Source organism: Chlamydotis macqueenii, chromosome 10, assembly GCF_036417535.1.
Source record: "Chlamydotis macqueenii isolate bChlMac1 chromosome 10, bChlMac1.mat, whole genome shotgun sequence".
Lineage (NCBI taxonomy): Eukaryota > Metazoa > Chordata > Aves > Otidiformes > Otididae > Chlamydotis > Chlamydotis macqueenii.
This window is the reverse complement of record NC_141565.1, coordinates 136440-160413: the sequence shown is the minus strand read 5'-3', so window position 1 is coordinate 160413 and position 23974 is coordinate 136440. Positions and strand designations below refer to the sequence as shown.

Sequence of the window (23974 nt, the reverse complement as noted above, 5' to 3'; positions counted from 1 at the left end):
CTGAAGACAGAACACCTCAGATTTAGGCAGTTCAGGATGATAGATAAGCACGTTCAAGAGAATATTCAGGGAAACCTCAGCCAACTGCTAATTTGTAATTACTTCCTCAATACCTTGCACTGCAAACTCATCTGAGTTGTGTATTTGAAAGGAATAAATGCTGTGGCCTTTATTTGTAGAAATCATTGTGATATTCACTAAGAACAGAGGACAGTCTATAGCCAGCTATCATTTTCCAGATTGTTTATAATCAGCCCTGTGTAATCAATGTCCATTGGTAAGAGCTACTAAAGAAAGTAAACAGACCGCAAATCTCCCTTGTACTTTGAAACATATGGGAAGAATTACCTCCTGCACGGAGAGGGAACAATCAGCCCCACACTGCTACAGCTCTTCTAAATTTCCACCGACAAAAACTCTCAAGGAGAGACCATAAACTTTTATGGCACATTCCCTCCTCCTAGAATGCAAAAGAAAATTCCCTTTTTTATATTTAAAGGTTGATATTAACAATCCTATGCCACTATCTTAGAAGTAATTTTAAAGCTAACGCACAGGGTAGCACATTTTTCCCGGTTCTTCACTGAGGGGGGTAGCAAGGACTGGAGGATCTAATCCCGAGCTCTCCATCCCTCTCTGCCCTGCACCACCAGAGCTGTGCGCACGCTTTGTTTTTCACAGACTACGAGCACCGACAGTTCCTATTAATTGCCAGATGAAACCAAGGCTTGCCTGTCTAAAAAACTATGGATACAAATACCAGCTGCTGCAGCAGTCTCCCATATAACATGTTATAAAGTCACCCACTTGCCATTTTGATTAAAAATAAAATGGCAGACAAGCTACGTAACAAGAGCTGGTATTGTCTTTACTCAGAATATTTCTGCAACATCACTATTATATCACAGGAACACCTCCTGTGTTTTACCCTCCTTAACAGCAGGCATTCAAACAAAGCACCAAGGCGCACACAGGAATTAGTGGTGTGACACAGCTACTTCCAAAAATATCTGGGAGGAGAGCGTGGACTCGTTGCAACCCAATTCCATGGTCTACCTACAAGGGGCACCTTCACCGAAGTTCAGTCTCAATACACCCAGCATTACTGGTAGCAGACATTTTAACTGAGTCTAGAGTGGGCACATCAGCGATATAAACGTGACTTATGCACAAGACATCACTCGTGTCTTTTTGTAGCATGGCTACAAGACAGTCACATGCCTTTGTCCTGCCCGCTTTCACGTGGGTGCTGGCGGCCCAGACATTTTTCTCTCCAGACATCATTCGTCACCTCTGGATCTAGCACCAGGAATAGGAAGCAAACGCTGCTACTCTCGTCTGGGAATCCCATTCTGGCAATTTTCAAAGTCACATTTTCTGTCTCTAGTTCCTCTGAGCATTTATCCTATGGGATATTTTTAGAGAAGCTGAATACTTCTACTGTGTGGAGTCTGTGGAGTCCAGTATGAAGGCTCTTTCGCTACAGTTCTCAGTCCTGCAAGGACTGCACTGTTCTCTGCATGAATTTAAACTCCTTTATATTCCGCAGGCCTTTCACGTCCACGAGTACACAAATATTTTCCCCAAATGCTTTGGATACTTGGAAAACTGACAGAGCTTGTATGATTCTGAACGTATATATTCATTTGAAACACCTTTTCTCCATTAATGACCAACAGCTAGCTGCTTCATGTGTGAAATCGTGGTTTTGTTTCTTTATCACAAGCACTATCTTGTCGTTTAATCTCACGTTACGTGCTGTCAGCCTTCCCAGTATGTTCTAACACTTGCCACTTGTCCCCTTGCTGACTTGTTGCAGTTTGTCTCTCCCTTTATTTACAGTTTATGGAGACAGCCACTATTTACATGTAGGCATATTTGTTCTCTGCTTTGAAAAGCATTTTGCTAACTTTCTTCATTACTGTTCTCTTTGTTTTAGAGGGATGAGAAATGTCTGTTCTCTTACTGTCCTTGCTTGTTCTCAGGCTCTGGAAAAGAAATCGAAAATACATGAGCAGCAAAGTTAAGAAACCTGTGCCTTTAATCAGAGGACACTTCTCAGAGCCAGCTTAAGTCTGTCAGGATTTATTAGGACAAATGCAACTTCGTGTAATTGTTTGATTTTGCTGCCTGACCCTGAGCAAATAAGCCAGCCTGGCTGTTTCCAGCCTGCTGTACTCCATCCACCGCAAGAGCCTGGCTGTGACCCGGCACCCAGGAGGTACTTGCAGAGAAAAGAGCCGATGGTGTCCTCCTGTGAGTGCACACAGGACTTAAATGCAAGTTAAAGAGACCGGAAACTTGTGGGCTGTATCAAAAAGAGAGAAAACCAGCAGAAAAATAACATAGGGAAGAGAAAGGAGGAAAACTATGTTGTACTTTCATTGTGTGTGGTTTCTGCCATTTTCTATATTTAGTAGAATTTTTGGAAGGATGCTCACTCAAATACTAACAAATCAAACTCAAGGAAGAGAATAGCATAACAAATTAAAATAACCTTTGTTTTTTAAAATGCAAAACTGTGTTTAAACTCTCTTCCTGTCCCATACATGACAATTCTTTTCTTGGCCGTGACAGCCATACTGGCCTCCTGCTCTGTGTCTGACCACCCTGTAAGGACTTGAACCTGAACGGCTAGTTAATGAATCTGTGTAGCCTCCAGCTTAAATTGCAAACTGGATTTTTCTCATGGGTTTTGATACAATATTTTTTTTCCCTTGTAATCAATTTTAAGAAACTTGAGCTCTAATGTGCTTGGAAGTTTGAATGGCAAATTGTTTACAGGCAATCTAGAAACATACATTGACCTGCAAGACAAGGAAACCATGCTTCACTACCGCCCCAGATTATTAGAGAACAGAACATATTCACTTCAGGTTCCCTAAAAGCACTTTGGCGAAGCTCTTTGTCTAGCAAAGAAAGGAATCAGCCTTTCTCCTGACAATATTTTAGAGCAAGATGAATTCATTTATCTCAAATTTGCTATTAACTCCCCCTCCTCACACCTATCTATATTGCTCTGTATTAAAAAAAAACAAACCCCCAATATTTCAATCTTCTTAACCTACTAAATGAGAGATAAAAAATTAAAATCTAAGCCTACCACTAAGTATTTATGGAGGTTAAATATTTTTGCCAGGAAAAAGCAGCAGCTCCTGGCTCTGCGCTCCCTGTGCAGCACTCTGAAGCGACCTGCATCCCACCAGCGGTACCCACCTCAGTCTGGGAACTCCTGCTCACCCTCACTGCTTTTTCCTTACCTGGTGCTGTCAACAGGGCATTGGTCACATCAAACTCAATAAATATTCTAAAACACTTTGAGAGTAGCCCACTGATTCATATACACTTGAACAATGACCCGAGTGAAACGAGTTAACAGCAAATACTGCTGTATTTGCTCCTTGTACTTTTTTTGTTATAGAGATGCAGTGAAAACAGAGACAGCTCAAACTCTGGAAGTAAACACTGCATTTCAAAGACTTACACTGCCTTTTGGAAGATTTTACTTGAAAACAAACTAGTTATTAGTTTATACTGTCAAAGGTAAAATTTCCAACATGAGTGGTTTGTGCGAAGTCGTATTTTCTTTTCCTAATTTGCAAGGATTTGTTCTTTAAAATACAGAACATACCCACCCCAGATATTGTACTTCAGTGTTGCAAGTGTACTGTGAAAGTGACTGCTTTCTTCACAATGCTCCATGGCATCAGGTGAATACAAGCTATTCTGGTTTAAACTCTTAAGCAAATGCTTTCATAACCCCCTCAAAACAGTAACCGCAGTAGTGCACCTTGTCCAGATAAATTTTGAGAAGGATTATTTTGGGAAATACTCTTTCAAACAGCCGCTCCAGATAGCAAATGAAGTACAGGAGCCAGATGGTACCCATAAAGAGAAAGAAGTACCACTTCACTTCTTGTCAAAAAGCTGAAGGCTGCATCCAAACGAACGTCTGCTGCGTCGTCGGGCCTTGTTTCTTTACATTCTGCAGCACCTGAGCTGCCCGTCAGCAAGAAATAAAAAAAGATGTTCCGCTTCTCTTTGGATTTTAAATGGAGAAGTGATTGCACCTTTTTTTTTTCCTGGTGAAAAAAGAGTTTACTAATGAAACATCAAAACGTTTGACTGTAATGCAGTGATACATAAATACCTATTACAGTCTAATTAAGCAGGTAAATTCTATTTTCAGCTCTACAGGGCAGACTGCAATCTGGCTTCCAGTGCTTTCATTCTGTTTGCACATACAACAGGGATATGTGTGCTGATTAAGAAAAACTGGACTTCAAGAGACAGCTATTGCATGTATGTCACTAGTACCTTATGCAGATCTTGATTTTTTCCTTTTACAACAGCTTAATTTTAGGCATACAGTGCTGCCTAGAGTGCTGCAGCAGTCCCTCAGTGCCGAAAGCTCTTAATCTGTGTTTTGCAAGCCTGCCTTTGTCTCCAGGCTGAGATCTTGTTGTATTTTTGTTACTTATTAAAAATAGCTGGTAGTATTGTCAAATTAGCGGGATTAACCTACTTTAAAAAGGAAATTAGGTCAGTTACTATATTCATGCCCAGCCTTCAGCTCTCATGTATTGTCACAGCTCTCTTGCATCCTACAAAACGGGCTGTTTCCTGTGGAAAATACAGATCTGTGTGCAGCAGCCTGCTTCATCCCACACTCAAACTCAACGCTGAAAGAAACGCGGTGGGGTAAAGGCCCCATCATTTCTATTTGTCTCTGCTGATACAAACTTCTTGACCAGAGAAGAAACATGACTTACTGTCGGCTGTTAAAAACACTCTGTTAGCAAGTTGGTTGTGACGGTGAAGACAAACTGGGCTGTTACATACTTCTGATATTTGAAACACACCTAAAAATCACCTCAAAAAACTGTTCCGGAGTCTGATCTTCACCAAAGCACCTAGGAACACCCCTTCCAAACCCATCTTACCTGGAACGGAGACTTGGATGAAACAACCACTGACAGAGGAATGCATGCGGCCAACCACCAAGCTACTGATCCTCTCTGAGCAGAGATCAGGGAGGGAAGGGGTGACAGTACCCTACCTGCAGAAATCTGTCTCGATAGCTGTTGTGGCATCTGAAGCACTGGGCAGACTGGGAGAAGAAGCAGTTCCTCATGCTCTGTGCAGTGGCCAGTGTCTCAGGCTAGATGCAAAATACAAGGCCCAGCTGCTTATCTGCCATGCAATGATGAGGAACGCAAGCGCTCACAAGACGAAAGGCTCAGCCAACCACGTCTCTGCTCACTCCATCCTCAGCTTTTTGAGTCCTCCTTTGCTCTTGGCTCATTTTTTTTCCACTACAGTTACTAAGTCAAGCATAAGTTCAGAAATTACAATTGTTTGTGGTGCATCCTCAAAGAAAGCTGTCTCCTGACTCTAATCACCCACAACTGCCCGTGAGAGCTCCAGCACTGAGCTCTTAAGTCTGTTGCTTGCAGAAAAACTTTTATTCTGCCTCCAATCTCCCCATGCCAAAGAATCCTCGTTATTGTCTTCCCAGTAAAAGGACAAGACTGACCTCTAGGTAATACACCAAGAGAAAGGCAGACAGAATTATCCCTCTGGCATTTCTCTGACAGTTCTTCCTCTCCAAACCAGTTCACGGTCGCTCTCGCACTGAAGCAGGAAAATCAACAGGGGAAAACATACTGCAGTTACGTGGAATTTAGACAGCTAGCTACCTGCTTCTATGAAAAAACAACTGAAAGTTAACAGTAGGCTTTTTCTCTTTCCTCTCAGCTTCAAGTTGATCTACAACCAACAGAGAGATTGCAATTTCTGCATATTAATTACACTGCAGAAAAGGAGAAAGAGAGGAAAGAAAGTAGGACAAATCCAGCCTGTCCAGGGCATTCCTTTCTCTAGCATAATGAGCTGCCACAATTCAACCTTCAGCATTCCTTGGTATCCATTTCTCCTTTCCATGCTTACCCACATGCGTGGATATTGCTGAGAAAGGCTGAATCACCAGGAAGCCTAAGATTACTCAAGCGACATGAGAGCTGCTGCAGAACCACCCCCACAAAAAACCATAGAGAAAAGCCTCAGGAATCCTCACAAGCAGCCTCGTGATTCCTTACTTGGGTACCTTTGAGCAGATGACAGAAAGAAAAGTTTTCTGTTTGTTTTGTTTGGTTGGGGGTTGTTTTTTTTTTAGGAAAAAAAAAGTATCCAGAGAGGGCAGAGAAGGAAGCAGCATACAGCACATACAGACTCTCCCTGTCTGTAATCCCCTGGATTAGCTTAAAAGCAAGTATCTAGGTTACATTAAACAGCATCTTTTACAGTCTCTCTTCTCCCTCTTCTTTAAGCAATGCATTGAATACGCAGGCAAAGAGCACGGCCAGGGCTGTCCCTGTGAATCCCACCAAGCTGGGACTGACAACTTTTAGGTAAAGCTTTTTCTTTTCCTGTTTTCCAAAATCATCTCAGCGCAGGAGCCAACCGAGCATTCCTCAGCCATGAAGCGGATCTGGATTTTGTAACAGGATGCTGTCGCCTCAACATTCCCCATAAGAAACGCGTAGACTCAAAGAAGAAATCAGTGACAGCAGCAGTGAGCAACACGCACATCAGAATAGCATTTATCACTTCTACAACACACGACGTGTCAGCAGGTATTTTTTTTGTCTGTTAACACCACAAAGCACAACTAAGATGCAGAAGCAAGTTCCAAAGACATGTGCAACCCAAATCAGCTAACACAGCTAAACAAAATGACGGAGATGCCAACTGCAGGACGGACAACCTAAGAATAATAAGATGTTTGCCACACCTTTACCTTTTCTGGATCATTACAGGTCAAGTAGAGTCACATCTTCATTGCACAATAAACACTCATTTTGCATTGTTAAATGTCACTCCTCCTCAGAGTTAGTGGCTTCAAGAACCAGGGATAATTGCGCACCCAAATTAAATAAATGCCACCACAACTTCTTGTTTTGTAGCAACATACTTCGTCCCTGGCATTTTCCTCATCCATCAGAACACAGTGCAGACGAACACTACAAGCAACAAGCTTGGGAAGAGGCACCCCACCCCGCTGCACTCTGCACGGGTAGGTGGGCAGGGAGTCCAGCTCTTCCCCCGCGCAAGCAAGGAATGACATTTTGCAGAGTTCATATATTCTTTACCTTGTAGCAAACATTGCTCTCAGGGAGGAGAAGGTAGCAGCGTCTTCTTTCAAAGCCTTCAGCTCATTTCGCAGCTTCATCATTGTCTCCGTAACCATAGCTTTCTCATTTTCATACTTGCTTTTTAAGTTGGCAAGGGCTACCTCTGCAGTCTATTGTTTACCGAGAAGAAGAGAAATGTACTAGTTAATGCAACTCTCCACAAAGTGGCTGGCTAAGAGATTTCTAATCGCTATTCCCATAATGAAACATTTACTTTGTACTGGAATGTTAAACTTCCGGTCAACTTTTCTCGTACAAATTAAATAAAATTTCATTTTTGAACACTGGGAACAGATTGAGATCGGACATATGGGTGTCCTACTCCCCTTAGCGATGCCGCAGCTTCTGGGAAGTCACAGAATATACATATAATGACACTCATCCACTACTAAAATAAATTAATCTTTACATACTTCAACACAAAGAAGAAAAAGTCTGGTTAGTATCTCTATATTTAAATGCATTCATCCATCAATTGCACAGTTCTATAGCTTACAGCATTTTGCCTGTCTTACGTTTTGTGACACCTTTATTAAAATGTGCGAAAGAAAACTGAAAGTATGTATATATTTCTTAAATGACAGTATACTTTTTAAAAGACAACTTCAATTTGCATTATTTTAGAGATGACAATGAAGCACGTCATGTGTCTTAATGGCAGTTATTTCTATCTACTACACTGCTACTGCGTAGCAAAGAGCACAGCCCAATCCCCAAAGCCTAATTTTACCTTTCAACTCTGTTATTTTGACCATGTTCTTATATCACGTCCTCATCTCAGAAGGCTTTCTTTCATGTTGCAATTTGAGAGAGGAGAGTACATAAGTTTAAGAACTCTTATGGGTAACTACTAGAATTCTTTCAAGTAGAAAATAAGATTTGCCTCTTCATTTTAGGTATCTTAGATTAAAAATAATCTGATATAATTCAGACCAGTAGCAGACTGAAGCTACCTTAAGCTTCATGAAAAGTCTCATGAGTACGTGACAAGCAAAAGTCAGTTAAAGCACCAGTGCTCAGCTTTACATTAGGACAGCTGTGTGCCTCTAATGAAACAACCTGCTTCAGTCTTGTACCAAACAAATACCAGCAACAAAAGCCCCACGGAGCTGAGGGTATGGCAGTATGACCTCAAAGAAAAATTCTCTTCTGTTTCTGCCCTAATTCCCTGACACTATAACCTTCGCATCTGTAAGACCTGGTTACCTGTTTGTTGGCCTTCAGCACAGTTCTCAGAGTTGCTATCTGTTCTCTCTTGGTGCTCAGCAGGGACTTCAACTTCAGGATTTCTTCCATGAGAGCTTCCTTGTCTTTGTCCACCACCGGCCCAAGTTCCTGAGTGGCAACACGCTGCCTGGACAACTCAGTTGTTCTGTCCACAGCAGCTTGCAGGTGTTTGATCTGATCCCGGATTATAGCGATCAAGTTGTAAATGTTCATTGGCTCCTTCCGAGGATCTGACACAGGAGACGGCAGAGATGACACTGGAGATGGGCTGCTGTCACCGCTTCCGTTCTCTGCCTTTCCAAGCTCTATAGTTAACAACCCTTTAGACAGAAGAATGGGAGACCTTCTTCCCTTGGTCTCTGGACTACTGCGTCCGCCTTTACCTTCTTTGTAGTAATCCAGCATCACTCTGTTTGGAGTTTCGTTGTTGCACATACAGACATGGTGGTATAAATTGGCCAGTTCTTCACTGAAGGTGACTAGCTCATCTTGGGCCACGCTGAGGCTGCCCTGTGTTTCTCCAGCAACATCACTGACCTTCTTCAGCTCCTTCTCCAATCTGGCCACCTGTTCTCTATCATGCCTACTGGATTTTTCTAGTGAGGTGATCTTTTCAGTGAGAGCTTGGCTCTCAGTCTCATATCTGCTCTTCTCTTCCTCATACTTAGACTCACATTCTTTGTATTTGGCCTTAAGATTTTTAAGCTCTTCTTTTAGGTCAGTAATCTCTGCCACAGCCACTTTGTACTTGCACTCCAGGATCTCTGGCCCGTTGATGTCAACCTCATAATAGTCTCCATCTTCATGGCTGTCTCGGTCCTTCTCATTGTCAAGGGCAGACTGACGTTCCTTGCTGGCCTGGAGTTTCTTCATCGCGTTCAGGTTTTCTGTGAGTCTGCCAACTTTCTCATGCTGCTCTGAGAGGGCCCCCCGTGTATTTTCCAGCTGCTTCTGAGATTCCTGTAGCGTTGTTAACAAGTTCACCTTCTCTCTTTCCATCTGAAATACACCAACACAGATCTATGTAAAGGAAACTGTATCACTTAAATGGTTTTATTATAAGACACAGCAACTTAGCCAAGGTCCATATGGTTACAGGAATCCGATCACTTGCACATTATGGAAAAGGCTGTTTAATCTATTCTAAAACTATCTCAAGCACAGTGTTCCTTGCCAATTCTCTCTCATTTCCACTCTACAATGCACATTTTTACACAGTCCTTCCATAGCTGATGGTGACATTGTGTAAGCATCCTTTCAGCTGAAGACAAGCTGAAGTTTACTGTTTTCTTACAAATTATCAATTAAATATTAGAAACCACGCAGCTAGTCTACGGTGGAAGCTTGGAGCTTCGTGAACAACTCAGAAATACTGAAACTTTTAAAGTTTTTCCTCTGAAAGTTTTAATTAAAAAAAAATCCAGCAATGTTTTCCACAAAGGGTTTTTCTTATAGAACACTTAAAAATGCTTGACAAAATAACTTTAAAATATTTAGAGGCAACACAAATATGTTACCTTGTTTCAAACTCTCCAGCCTCCCAGTAGAACAAGGATAACGCAGAAATGCTTGGTACCTATTAAAACTGTTCTTCCAACTAATTACATAAAATAGTTACGAAGTACAAAACTCCTTTTCATGAATATGACTGGAGTAACTATCAATTTTTGAACAAAATACTGTCTTTCTCGCTAGTGATATAATGAAGCAGACACAGCACATAGTGCACAGAAGATGCACTACAACTTTCCTCCAAACGTAGGACACAACTGCTAGCTTCATACTGTATGATGGCCACGTGAGATATTGCAAAGACTTAGATTACAACCCAAGTAAACTCTAGGAACTATTTGGAAGTACACAGTTGTTTAGAAAACCCATTTACCTGGACGAGCTGTTGTTTCAGCTTCTGGATTTCAGAAATGTTTAATTCACTCAGAAGATCTGAAACCAGACTTGGGGCTGGAGGGAAGCTTTCATTTTTCTTGGGCGTTGATGTACTATTCTTGCCATTGCTGAGTTTGCTGAGGCAGTTTTGTTCAAATCCATTCATGATTTCATCATTATTGGGCTCTGTGGCTTCATCGCTGAACTTCAGTCCATCCAAAGAGATGTTCAGGTGGCTGTTGTACATGGAGTCGTTGATGTTCATGTAGTGAGAGAGCTCCTTACGAAGATTGTTCTTCTGCTCCCGCTCTGTCTTCAGCGTCTCCAAGGCCTCCTCAAGCTGGCGTTCAGAGATCTCCTTCAGCCGGATGGCATCTTCTAGCTGGCTGTTGAGAAATTCTGTTTCCTCTTCAAGCCTTTTGATTTCATGTTTCAGGCCTTCAAACTCCACCTGGAGATGCAGAAATGGAAGGGGAAAAAAAAAAAATCCCTAATGAAAATGTCTGCTTGCAAGGCACCAAGTGATATTTCTTTTGAATGTTTAATTTTACTAAATATTGTGGGAATAGAATAATTTTTTTCCAGTGCTGGAGTCTAGTTTTGGCACTACCACTGTAAACATTGCTTATATAATTTACCTTCACAGAGACCATGGAATAAAATTTCTAAGAAAATCGTCAAATGAGCTGCTCTATTCCAGCTTAATTAAGACAGGTGGGAGATACAGTGTGTGATCCAGAGGCATCCCAAAACAGGCTCTCCTAGCATATTATGCAAACTCTTTCTCTGTTTGATTAACAAATTCCCTGGCCAATCTTCCCACAAATTCAAGCTCAACACTTCCAAACGCCAGCATGGCAAAGCTGTGCTTCCGACACTTGCTGCACTACTGTCAGAATATGCCACTGGGCTTAAAACCGTTGGGATGCACCTAGCAATCAAGCTCTGCTTTTATACATTCAAACCAAAATGTTTTATCATTTCAGCACGTCTTGAGAGCGTTACAATTCAGACTCTACACTTCAGGCTCACAGCGCTGTTACATGAAATCTGACGGCATGCTCTAAGATTTTACCTCTAAAATTGCATTTGAACACTAATCATTGGCGTAAAATTTGGAATCCCTTAGAGAAAGAAAAAAAAAATGCCTAAAGAATACCTTTTCTTTACCTTGAAAGAAAGGAAAACATACCATATGATATATGACCCTATTTATTTTTGCAAACTGCTAAAGAAATTTTGGATGCCAATACACACCACTCTGGCAGTGCTGAACCACACCTGATTTAAAAACCAGGAACCAATCATGCTAATTCAGTTTTGCAAGTTAAGCCTGGGAAAACTTGATGGCTTCTTCTAGTTATGTCAGTGGGATAATGAAAGCTTAATACAATTAATCAAGCAGGATTAGCACAAAGCAGAAAACGAAACAATCCATTGTCACGAAAATAATTAGCTCTTGATTCTATGTATGTCCACTGAGCTCAAATATTTAAGATTGCAGTCTCTTTTCAAAGGTTCCAGACTACAAACATAGTAGTCAATAATTACTAGTGACTGACAAGATAGCATCTGAGGTTAAATTTGGCTTAGCCCGGAATGACAGCGTTCTTGAATATCATTATTTGAGAATGTGAACACGGAGCTTGGAACTTTCACTTGCTCCTCTGGATACAATGAATGAGACCAAGAACAGGTGAAAGTCAGAAGTAACCAACTGCATAGGCTGGACTTTACCAGATCGCTATCTCTTCCAGCCTGCATCTAGAGCCCCTTCAGCCCCACTGCACAACACCAGGGCACCCAAACCAGCAAAATTAGATCAAATATATTCAGGTGAGAACAGATCCAACCTACAATCCCCTTCTGGGCACACCAGTGAGGCCAAAATGATAAACATTGACGTGGAGTTTAATACCCAGGTACCCGAAGAATAAAAATAGCAAGTCCTCAATTGATAGATGAAGAGAAGTGAACCGTGCCAAAGATCACATCTAATCTAATTATCTCCGCAAATGGTAACTCAGGGAGACTCTTGAGCTGTTCCAAAAATGCAGTTTTCTAAAAATCCTGAAAATAGCTGGAACTGAGCAATTAAACTTGACTTTTCAGATGAGCACTCACACAGAGCTACTATAACAGTAGGTCATGTTTAACGGAAGTAGCTAGAAGAGAGGAGGAGCACAGAACTGGAGAGCTCATGTAAGCACTAAGTAGCAATAAAAATGTGTTCACAAAGTACACCCAGTTACAGATACTGTAGAAGACGATGGATGGATGGAGAGCATTGCAAAGAGACACTGAAAAACTAGTGTAGCAAAAAGATCAAACCACATAACAAAGCAGACTTATAGAGACTTCACTTCCATCAAAGAGAGAGAAGGCAGAAGAAGGACTTGGAGGTCAAAGCAGAAGCAGTAAAGTCTTAGGACTGTGTATAAACAGAGTCAGAAGGGACTTAAACATTTTGGGACAACAGTTGGTACTTAAAGATCGAGCTTACAGTCTCAAAAGCAGTATGAACATGGAAAATAAGTGGCTGGATGTTCAAATGAGACAGAACCATGTCATAACACAGGAGTTAACTGGTGCTACCAAAGCAACACTCACTATTTTGAAAAACTTGCCTGATTTTGCTTCAGGACAGACACTTGTTTCTGGAGACAGATGTTTTCCTCTTCGAGCTCGGTGTAGTCTTGCAGTAAACGCGCTTCTCGGAATTTATATTCCTTAATGTCATCTCGCAGACGGGCCCTTTGGATCTCCACATTCTGATTGGCCTGGAAAAACAAACAAACCCCAAAATCATGGTAACTTGCTCAGATGCAATTAAATTTCAAAATTTTATCTTTCCTTCTGTGCACTACTCAATTGGATTCTATTGAAACAGAAACTCTCCCTGCACCTCACAATGAAATTAGAGAAAACCAAGTAATTTATACAATAATTAGATTCCTTCTCTTACAAATTCTCATCCTTGACTCAAAGAAAAGTTAACAAGCAAGCAGGAAAAGCAGCATTGACACCGATGTTGTCTCACAGGCTGGAAGTTTTCCAGATCAGAAGTCAATGCCTGAATCAGTTAACACTAAAACAAGAATGGCCTCTTCACAAGAGAAAGACAGATTCCAACGACTCCAGCTGTTCTTGTTTGGACATGTATTTGCTGTTGCTTTTCAACAGACCTTTTCTTTATGCCCAGTGGAATAATTTGGAAATATGTCCTAATGAATCCTTTTGGAGAGAGACACTGAGTTAAAGCTCAAATGAAATCCAAGGTCCCAGGTAGAAAGAAATAGCAACTGTGGCTGACTTACAAAATGTTCCCTCCCGTCAGCCCCAAGACTTGTGCAAGACCTTACAGAAAGAGTTTAAAAACAGGAGAGAAAAAAAAAAAAAAAATCACCATTATTGTTTTGGGATAGATAAGAAGTAGATACACGGCAGGAGCGTATGCCAAGACTTGAATCTGGCATGTTCTGAGCACGAACACAGAATCACCTGCAACTGTTAAGACCAATAAATTTAAATTAAAGCTCCCTCACATGTCAGGTAGAGATTAGACTGTATAAACTTTATGTGCTTATTTTTAGCCGTGAAGAGCACTACTTCCCAGCACACCGAGAAGCTAAAATAAACATTAATTAGCAGAAACCAGATACTACAGTACAACGATGCAAATGAAGTTGCTACAACCCATAACCCACGCCAGAGCAAGCACTGGCTCTGTCTTTGCAGAAAGCCACAGGGAAAGAGGCACCACGGGTAGCTGAAGGCTACGGGCTGACACGAATTCACATTTCACTTCTTCTCCTTAACACTGCAATGAAGGCCTCTTGCCTTTGGTAGAAAGAGCCTCCAGCCAGATAATCCAAACTGTTTAACAGCTAGGATTGCAAATGGCTCTCGCATCAAACCGAGCTTCATACAAATTAGGAGATCTTATCAGTACTTTTCCCCATTCCTGAGTAAGCAAAACGCAATGGAAGACCTCCCATAAAGCCACCGGCAAGCTTCTCTCCCCATCATTCCGGTTGTGTTGCTCCTCTTCCTCCCTGGATGATCATCTGATCTTTGCAGAGGTCAGTGCCTCGAGAAATCACTGGAGATGGTCTTTCTTTGGAAAAAGAATGGCTTCTGCCAAATCCTGCCCATTTAATTCAGAGCAACGGTAAGAGCTCATTATTTAATGTTGGAAGTATTGTCGTGCTCTGTCTAGCACAAGAAAAATAATTCTATTTCAATGTGCACAGGAAGACCAGATTTAAAAATAGCTCCCTTGTTTCCTGACTGGGGAAGGAAGATACAACCTAGATTTATTGGCTGTTTAGCAAGCTGTACGTTCAGCTTGCTCTTAGCATTTTCTTGTCAAATAAATGTGTGTGCTTTCAGGCTGCGAGGTTAAATTGGGTGCCGTGCTATCTCACATAACTGACCAAACGGCGGGATTTTTTTTTCTGCAGGAAAGAGCAGCTACTGCATCCTTCCTTGATCAGATTTTTCCCATAAAGAAAGCGGCATCTGTGCATCTGAAGACAGACACACATACACTGCATATGTTCTCACAGGTGGTGTTTTACAGTTCCTCAAGTGCATAGAAAAAGTGAGCTGACCTACGGATGAGTTTGAACCTTTCTGTGGCTCTCGCTGCTTCCACAGCTTCATGGCTTCTTCCCTCCTCCTCTGCCCTGAGCAACCGCTGAGCACGGGGGAGGATGGGGAACCGGAACACAAGGACACGCCTGGCTGGGCTCTCAGCTCTACAGAAAGTTCACCTCCACCCAAAGCAAATCATACAGCACTTACAAAATATCATTACCACTGCGTGGAGAATCGATGGCCATAAAATCCTATGGAGTGTTCATCCATCTGAAAAAACCCCTCAGCTTCTCAACCCAGAGAATATTCCTGCTGCGCAGAATATCCATCCTGCCCAGGATGACTGTGATCTGAAAGTGATTTTGCCTGATCTAAAGGCCACAGACCACTCTGCTCCCGCTGCTAGGGATCTTGGCTTCAGCATTTTCAACCTCTCAGTTTTGCCTCAAAGAGTTCTGCGAGGGGCCCCTCCGAGCAGCACCGGTGAGAAATAGCAGGGATTTCCTCAGGACCAGTCTGAATCTGCCCTTACCCGTGTACCAAAAACACAGCTACTGTCCTTCATCACTGCCAAAAGCCTGCTCCTTAGCACCTCCTCTTCTAGTACACCCTAGCATATAAAGTTATGTATAATTTTTAGGCTGAGGATGGTGGAGCAGTGGCCCAGGTTGCCCCGAGAGGTGGTGGATGCCCCATCCCTGGAAACATTCCAGGCCAGGTTGGACGGGGCTCTGAGCAACCTGATCTGGTTGGAGATGTCCCTGCTGCTTGCAGGGGGGTTGGACTGGATGGGCTTTGAAGGTCCCTTCCAACCCAAACCATTCTATGATTCTATTCATTTGACCCTGAGAATTAATAATTGAGGAAAAAAAAAATGTCAGGGAGCTAATTCTGTCCTTCGATTAGGGCACTGCAGAGCCTGACCAGAGTTCAGCCTCCAGGTCACGGGCCAGAAGCTGATCTTGCAAGCCACGCTGTGTCACTAGCACGGCTTCTGTCACCCTACACTCCACCAGCTCACAAGGTCATGGGCCAGTTCAAGTTCCGTGCTGTAGTAAACATGTTCACATCTAATTTTACATATAATTATTATCATCAAGAGTCAAAACTTAGTTGGTCCAAATTTGTTACTAATTCTAGGATTAGATTCAATGCTTCATGCAATAAATATTTCTAGATATGATCATTCCCTTTTGTGTTCTTCATGGGAAGGATTCGCTAAAAAGGATGCAGACTCTTTGGAAGAAACGCAGTGCAGTCAGAAAGGACGGCAACTCATATACATTCTGTTTCTGTGGAGAGAAGAAAATCAGAGAATGATAGAATCATTTAGGTTGGAAAAGGTCCTCAAGATCATCAGGTCCAACCATTAAACTAACGCTACCAGGTCCACCAAAATAATCAATAAAGCACCATCTCTTAGATATTTCATTAAATATCAGCATGAAAATTGGGAAGACTAATTCTCAGACGCTACGTAAGTTAGCACCTTCTTCAGCACCTTTTGGAAGGAGGCACTCCAGCCAGTGTTTTTCTGAATGCTGCCTTCGTACTCACAGCTGCCACTCCAGAAAAGCCAACCTCAAGGCTACATCATCTACCCCAGGTACCATAGGTGAAATTAAGAACTCAAAATATGGACCATAAAGCTTTTCTATGTGCAAAAAGAGAATTTTAAGTCAATCATTAGGAATTAACACAACTAACAAGTTACATTATTTAGGCTACAAAGACCAGCAGTTGCAAGTTGTGTGTGAAATCCACAGCTGCCCATCCGAATTTAATTGCATTTCCTTTGTACATGTCAGGACTGGGGTCCTGTGGCAAAGTATCACATGACTGTGTAATTAAGGCCTGGGATAGAAAATACTCCTAGCACGGAGCCAAATTCAGATTGCATAAGAAACCAAAAATAATCTTCCCCTAGTTCTCAAGTTATGGGCTCTTAAGTATTTTTTTTTTGTATTATAGATAGAAAACAAAACACTAATATTTGTCAGAAAAAAAAACCCCAAAACATTAGAATTTCCAATAGATCCAACTGTTCACCATACATGAAGAAAAGGTTTGGAGACCTGTACTTTCAGAACTACAATTAAAATAATCTATGTGAGAAGGCTGTTTGTAGTCCCATGCTGGAAGTACATGAGCTTCCCATTTTTTAAATTTTGCCCACTCTATTCTTACGGTAGAACAACTATAAAATAGTATTAAAACATGTATTTAATTACGGAAAGGAGAAATGTCACTGTGGCCTCGCTCTGCTTCCTCATTCAGAGGAGAGACTGTCACACCTGCGCCTACGTTATCACGTGTGCACACACCCCGCTGCGGCCTCAGATGCTCCTTCGTACGAGGAAAGATGTAAAAATAAAATACCTGTGGGTACCGTGGCTCAGACAACTTCAAGCTGGGAAAAGCAGCAGTTTTATTTCCCGTACAACCCCTGTATAAAATTCAGGCTATATCCCAATACACACACGTATCCCACACACCGAATGTCGGGAAATTAAAACAAGTCTGGTGGAGACTGCTAGCTAGGCACAGCTATACCTGTAGCTGTTTCCTCTTTACATAAAAATATGTAACAACTACCACCACAAACCTGTGTGTACATTTGTTCAGCATTCAACTATTCTCACCAACTTTCTCAAATGTCACTATCATAGCTTTTATACCTTGATTTCTTTTAAGAGGCACAGACATCCCTCTTCAGCCCTACGCAACAGAAGTGGACCACCCTTTAGGTAAAAATCTTTGGTTTTCTTCCTAATTGTATCCAGCACCTCTGTCCTCCAAACTCTGCATGTGAAATTACTAAGAAAATAGTTCATATGACAGAAGAATTAGCGTGCTCTCAGCGGTGTTTTACAACACAAACAGCTTCAAAAGAAATATTGCAATGGACAGTAGAGAAAGTCACTGTCTGCATCAGTCAGACTGTGTTCTCCTGAATTTATAGCAAGTGGTTTTGGTGTCTTGTCCACACAAGCCCACTAAAGAAAAATAAAGTGGATATTGTACTAAACTGCAGTTTGGACTCTTCACTCTTTTGTTGCAAGCCGTGCTGTGCCGTGGTCTATCCAAAAAGCTGCTCGGCTTTCTAAGCCTTGGTGTGACCACAGACAGAGGCAGATACAAACCGAGAAGGAAAGAAGGCGGCGGAGCATTCTGGTCACTTAGAAGCAGAAGAAACAATGTTTTGTTTGTGTGTTTTCAAAAGCAAAGTCAAGCTTTAATTGCATTTCATCCAGAAAAAAAAAAATTACTGAGCCAAAAAAACCCCAAGCAAGAGGTGACTCACCCCAGCAAAAGTCTCCCTTCCCAGGTGCCTCTCCAGAATATTATTTCACTCTGGGAACAGGGAGTGGGAGGGGAACCAAATAACACCACCAAAAAATCCCAAAAACCAGCAGTGGCAACTGCAGCCGAAAGCAGGCGAGGAGCTCCAAGCCCAGCAGTGCAGCAGTTGTCCCAGCGCTCTCGCAGGAATCCGAACCACGCTCAGATGCCGCTGCGGGCAGCTCTGCACCACCAGCGCAGCGCAGAGCGTGATAGCAGCCTGCCAAATACCGCAACGGAAACGCCTACGTTAGCACCCGGGGTTGTTCTTCAACCAGCACTGAAAGAACTCACTGAAAACGGTCCCCACCTCACTCCTTCCAAGGTTTTCCTACACCTGGGCCAGGTGCATTCCCATCTGGAGCCACCGAACGAAGGTGACCCGATTTCTCCCTCCTAACAGAAGTCGCAGTCTTACTGTTTATTTTTCGGATGAGGAGACAAGATTTGAAGAGCTGTGATTTACAGGAGGCATGCCCAGCGTTCCCAAGTACAGTCAGGCTGAACTCCACAGCAAGTATCCTGCAGGGAACAAAACTCAGAGATGGCAGGGAAGAATACGTGCAACTCGCAGCGCATTTATTCTCCTGCAGAAAGTGGGGAAAAAAGAGCACACGAGCTATTTATCATAATTTATACATAATGCTCCAAAGAGCTCTGAAGTGCTAATGGAAGACAGGCAGCTACACTGCAACTTTGGTAGCAAATGTGCACAATTGCTTGGCTTTTGGTTGGTGGGTTGGGTTTTTTTGTTTTTTTTTTTTTTTTTTTTTAAACCTGTCCTCTCATTATCCAAACACCTACTCCATGACAAAGCCTCTTACTCAGGACTCATATGTCTGTGATTAATGTTGGGGCATCACCCTACTAATATGCTCAGCTCAAGATTTATTGATTTTTTTTTTGCCAAGCGTTACATAAAAAGCTTTGTGAAGCTGTGGCATTAAGGATGGGTTTACTGCAACACCGGAGAACAAAGAAATGCACTGTCATGGATTTCTTTTCTCCGCAATATTGGAGAGACCTGAGCTGCGACTCAGTTAATACAGGGCATCCTGGAGCTGTTGAAATACTTTATAACTACTTAATCGGCATTAAGTCGACATAATACGTATGTCCTATTGCTTAATGTGTTGTTGCTAACTATCCGTTCAAATTTTTGATCCAACCCAGAATCAAATCCTCCAGACCCCTTCTTTCTCACAGGGAGGGTGAACGCCTGCGCACTCAGGGCTGGGATGAGCAATACGCCGCTTACTCACGGTTCAGTTCCCAGCGGAAGAATCCAGCCCCGCTCTAGTGATGCTCTCCAACCAGGTGAGGATGGATACACCTCCCTCCGACCCACAGCCTTCAGCTGCCCACCCAAATCGGTGGTCTTTGCCCAGCAACCCACTGGGCACTGAACAGAAGTGTCTGACACTGGTGCAAGCGCCACGCAAGCAGCGGCAGCGATGCGACGCCTTCATGGAAGCAAACGGATTGATGGTGTAGAATGAGGGTGGTGGAGCACTGGCCCAGCTTGCCCAGAGAGGTGGTGGATGCCCCAGCCCTGCAAACGTTCCAGGCCAGGTTGGCCGGGGCTCCGAGGAACCTGATCTGGTTGGAGATGTCCCTGCTCCTTGCAGGGGGTTGGGCTGGATGGGCTTTGAAGGTCCCTTCCAACCCAAACCAGTCTGTGACTCTGTGACTGGAATGAGCCTTGTGATCAAAAGCTGGGAGCACTGATAAGTCTGAAATCAGAGTACAACTTTTAAAATCCATCCAAAATAACCCATTTTAAAACTGGAGTAAGTCAGTTACTGTTAATGGTCTCGTTTCCAAACAGTGATCTCATCCCCTATAAAACTGAGCCATTTGTGAGCTCCAGGAGTAGAAGAGGGGACGCAGCTCCCTCTGTGCCTTCCCAGCCGCACTCCTCTTTTTCGGAGAGCGGGGCTTGTCCTCCGGGAGGGCCTGGGCTCTGCACCTCGCCGAGCGTGGGAGTCCGGATGGAAAAGGCTGACCCAAACGTAACAACAGCGTTATGAATGGCACTGTGTAACGTTATTATTACAGTCTCCCCCTTCCTGCACTCAATTGCTTGCTAAGAGCAGTTAAACTCCAGCTGCTTTTCAAATCTCAAATCTAAATGCTTGGCAGCTGTCCATGTCCTTCGCTGCCACGAAGAAAACATTTAACCCTTCCAAGGCCTGCCTATAAGCTTTCAGATTGCTGCCATTTTCCACCTCCAGAAGGTGCTGGTGAAGCCAAGCCCAGCTCCAGGAAGGGTCACTGCCACCCAAAGCGTCCCCAGGCAGCCGCTCACAGAGATGGGCGATGCTCAACAGCGGCACCCACCCAAAGCTGCAGGCCTGCCACCTCAGCGAGCAGGTTTTGAAGGGTTTTCTGTGCACTGTGTTTGTATTTTCAGATGCTAATGAAACAAGCTTGAGGTTGTTTCAACAAACCTCCCTCAAGCTGAAAGGAAAAGGAAGAAAAAAGAAGAGCTCAGTAACTAAGACAACAGCCCGCTGCATTCAAGGGCTTGCCCCTCGTTCCCTGAGGTCTGCAAGGGCACAGGGATGTCGTCCCCTGGGACATGGCTGAAGTGGGATATACCTCAGGAATATCGGAACTCAAGCTCCAACTGCAGTAATTCACCCTATGGATGCAAACCAGCAAGGGACTGGAAAGATGAAGCACACTTCCAGGAAAATAAAATGAACAATAACCCAGCTAGACTTACCTAAGGAGCACAAAGAGCCTTTGCTGCCTCTGCTGCAGTTTTGTCCATAGCCCACACTCAGGGGAATAAAGCAGTACCAAATGTGTATTCCAATTAGTAGCTCTAAGTCACATTTGATTTAAAAAAAAAAAAAAAAAAAAAAACCCACAAAAAACCTGTGACATCAAACACAGGTTTTTGTATTTCAGATTAAGACTGCTTATTACAAGCTAATAAAGAAAATCAGCCATCCCCTATATCTGCACTCCTTAACAGAAAACAGCAATAAAACCTACAGGTCAGATATTGTTCTGCCTGGAGAAGCTGTGGTGGCTCTAAGGAGTTACAGAAGAAGAGATCACAAAGCAAACTTTGAAACAGTAATTTGCTGAAATTGATTTCAGATCCTTGAAAGCTCTCGGGGTTTCATTCCCCATCTGAAGCATGTAATCTAGGACTCCTCTAACGTACCTGGTCTCTTAGGAGAGTCAAACACACACAATCCACTGCGATAATTTGGTAGGAAACTCAAACCAGACCAATTTCCCTATCTAGAACTTGGCCTCCATCTCCGGTTTTGGAAAGACACTCCTCCAGTACGGCTCACAATATACCCGCAACAGCCTTCGCCAGAACAGGGCCTTTTTTTGGGTGAGGTGCCAGTTCACTGTCTGCTGGACTGATGTGCCGCGATTCTCCCAGTGGGCTGACCCAGATCCATCCCCGGAACAGGTGCCAAAGAGGCCGTAGGTGAGCCTGCCGCACCCACACCCCTGCCAGGCCCTGCAGAGCAGCTGCTGCCAACGCTCCCAGGTAGAGAAGCGGTGAGGAGCCCGCAATCCTGGTGGGGAAGCGCCCAGGAATCCCTTCCAAGGCCATCGGGCCTTTCCTTTGTCACCACAGCAGTCAGTGTCCTGAGCAGTCTCGCTTGTCCCTAACCAAGCTAAAACAAGTCTAATATCTCGATATTTCCATAAACCACTTTTTCTAGCGACTGGTAACTCCTAAATGCTTTTACCCTTGGCCAAGACTTTTTGTTGTTGTTATCTCTGGGTTTTGATTTTCACATCCTTCTGTTAATCAGTGATAAACCTCCACAAACTACTTATTTTCAATAACCTTAAGTACAAGTTTCTCTCGTTAATTAAAGGCAGCCCTCCTCTGTTACAAGGCCTGTTGGAGGCTCATTTATTTTCTTCCTCATATTTCTCACTCCAATATTAAAGGCCTATTTTTAAGTTTCCACTAACGGTATCCAGCAGTGACAGTCCTTCTCGGGCAGATTTAACGCTAGCGTACTGCGGCTGCACGCCAGGAGCAAGTTTATGGGACTTCAGCACTAGATACCACAAATCTGTCAGACTTAAAAGATTTTACAATTAAAATAATATTGACAAAATGTCAAAGCTATCGAAGATTAGAGGTTTCCTACTGACTTAATTTGGCCATAACTAATTTATATGTAAAGCATGAGATGAAAGCTTTGGCTAAATTTATACTCCCAGCATTAGTGGCCTATTTTCACAAGGTGCCACACCTCCTGGAGTAGAAAGTGCTTCGTTTACACCACCCAATCCTACCAAGATGCAATCATCTCAAAACCGCTGGCTTCAGGCTCCGTCACTACTTCCAACAATTTTAATGAACTAAATCCCAAAGGAATTATCTATTTAAATTAATGATACCTACAATACCACTTTGTGAGTAGAAGAGGTACGTGAAAGATTTTGCTTACATCTAGATTATGGAAGTGGTAGTTCTTTATAGAAAACACCACAGAATAAAAGAAAATGTTGTAATATTAAACAATATCATATGGGAGCCTTACAAAGGCTGGATAAAAGAAAATAGAGAGTTTCCCTTTAGATGTACAGTAGTTCTGTAGAACTGAGGTGAAGCTGATGCCTGGCAGCTCCAGAGGACAGAGGTACCCGGTACAACTCACAGAGTGACGTCCATCCCCGCTCCAACTCACCAGAACATCCGCCCAGTCCACCCATGAGTTTGGAAGCAGCTGCCTTCCCTCTGCTGCCTGGGGTGGTCAGAAACCCTGGAGTACTCATTAGTTGTAGGAAATCACTCAACTGATGGATGCTGTAAGCTCTGCAATTCTGGATAAAAAAAAACCACATTAACTCTTCTTCCTGAGCAGGATCTGCTAATGGCATAGTCCTACCAGACTTCATTACACAAATGGCCAACTTAGCCAAGGTCTTCCTCTGTGTGGCTGCAGGAACAGCTCCTAACACCAGCACAGTCAGGGTGTAGCACGGTTCCTGCTGCCAAGACGGGATCACTCAGCATTCCCAATTCAACGTTGTTGTTTTCTAACCTACCAGCAACATTTTCGGGTAACACCCCACACACAAGACACCGACTCGCACACGGACTGCAGGAATTGCAGGTGTCTCCAGTGTATATTTTTTTAATGAAGTTGCCGTATGTAACTTGCATTAAACTGGAGGCAGAGCCTCTGGTGAGAGAAAAGCATCAAGTGAAGAGGGGTGGAAAGCAAGAACAGAGCAGAGGGAGATCAGTACGGGTGTAACTCCAGCTGCTGCCCTATCACAGCCTGCATTTCTGTCTTCCAACAGACAAACTGCAGGTTACAAGAGGAGCAGGACCCAAGGAGCTCGGATTTTCTTTCAGCAGCCTTGTTTACCACTTTACAGGACAGATTTTAATAACTTTCTGATGACTCAATACAATTACTTCATACATATTATGGCTAAATGATGAAATCTCCATCCCTTTTCACAGTTGCACTTCAGACAGTGCGTTACATCTAGCTTGTACTCTACAGAAATAAACAGATGTGGGGACATAGCAACTGCATCTTCATCAAGCAATGACTAAATGCTGTTTCCAGAGATCTCCTTTGTCTCTCCAGTGTTATCTTACAGCTACAAGAGCCTTTCAAAAGCCAAAAACATCACCAGGTCAGTTGTTCTGCATGCATCCTTCCTTGCAGGACACACTTTGGACGGAGCAGCCAAGTTCTGCGTGCAGAATACGGTCC

The 23974-nt window shown here is 43.1% G+C and overlaps 1 protein-coding gene across 4 annotated transcripts in view; it reads right to left on the bottom strand.

Annotated features, from left to right (window-relative positions):
* Positions 1–23974, bottom strand: part of BICD2 (BICD cargo adaptor 2) — an 86444-nt gene that overhangs the window by 9701 nt on the left and 52769 nt on the right. For all 4 annotated transcript variants that reach the window (XM_086755886.1, XM_086755887.1, XM_086755885.1 and 1 more), the window contains exons 3-6: positions 12935–13087; positions 10306–10758; positions 8400–9419; positions 7152–7303 (exon numbers count right to left, since the gene is read on the bottom strand). In XM_086755886.1, the coding sequence (XP_086612012.1) occupies positions 7152–7303; positions 8400–9419; positions 10306–10758; positions 12935–13087 (1778 nt within the window). The remainder of the gene's footprint in view (positions 1–7151; positions 7304–8399; positions 9420–10305; positions 10759–12934; positions 13088–23974) is intronic.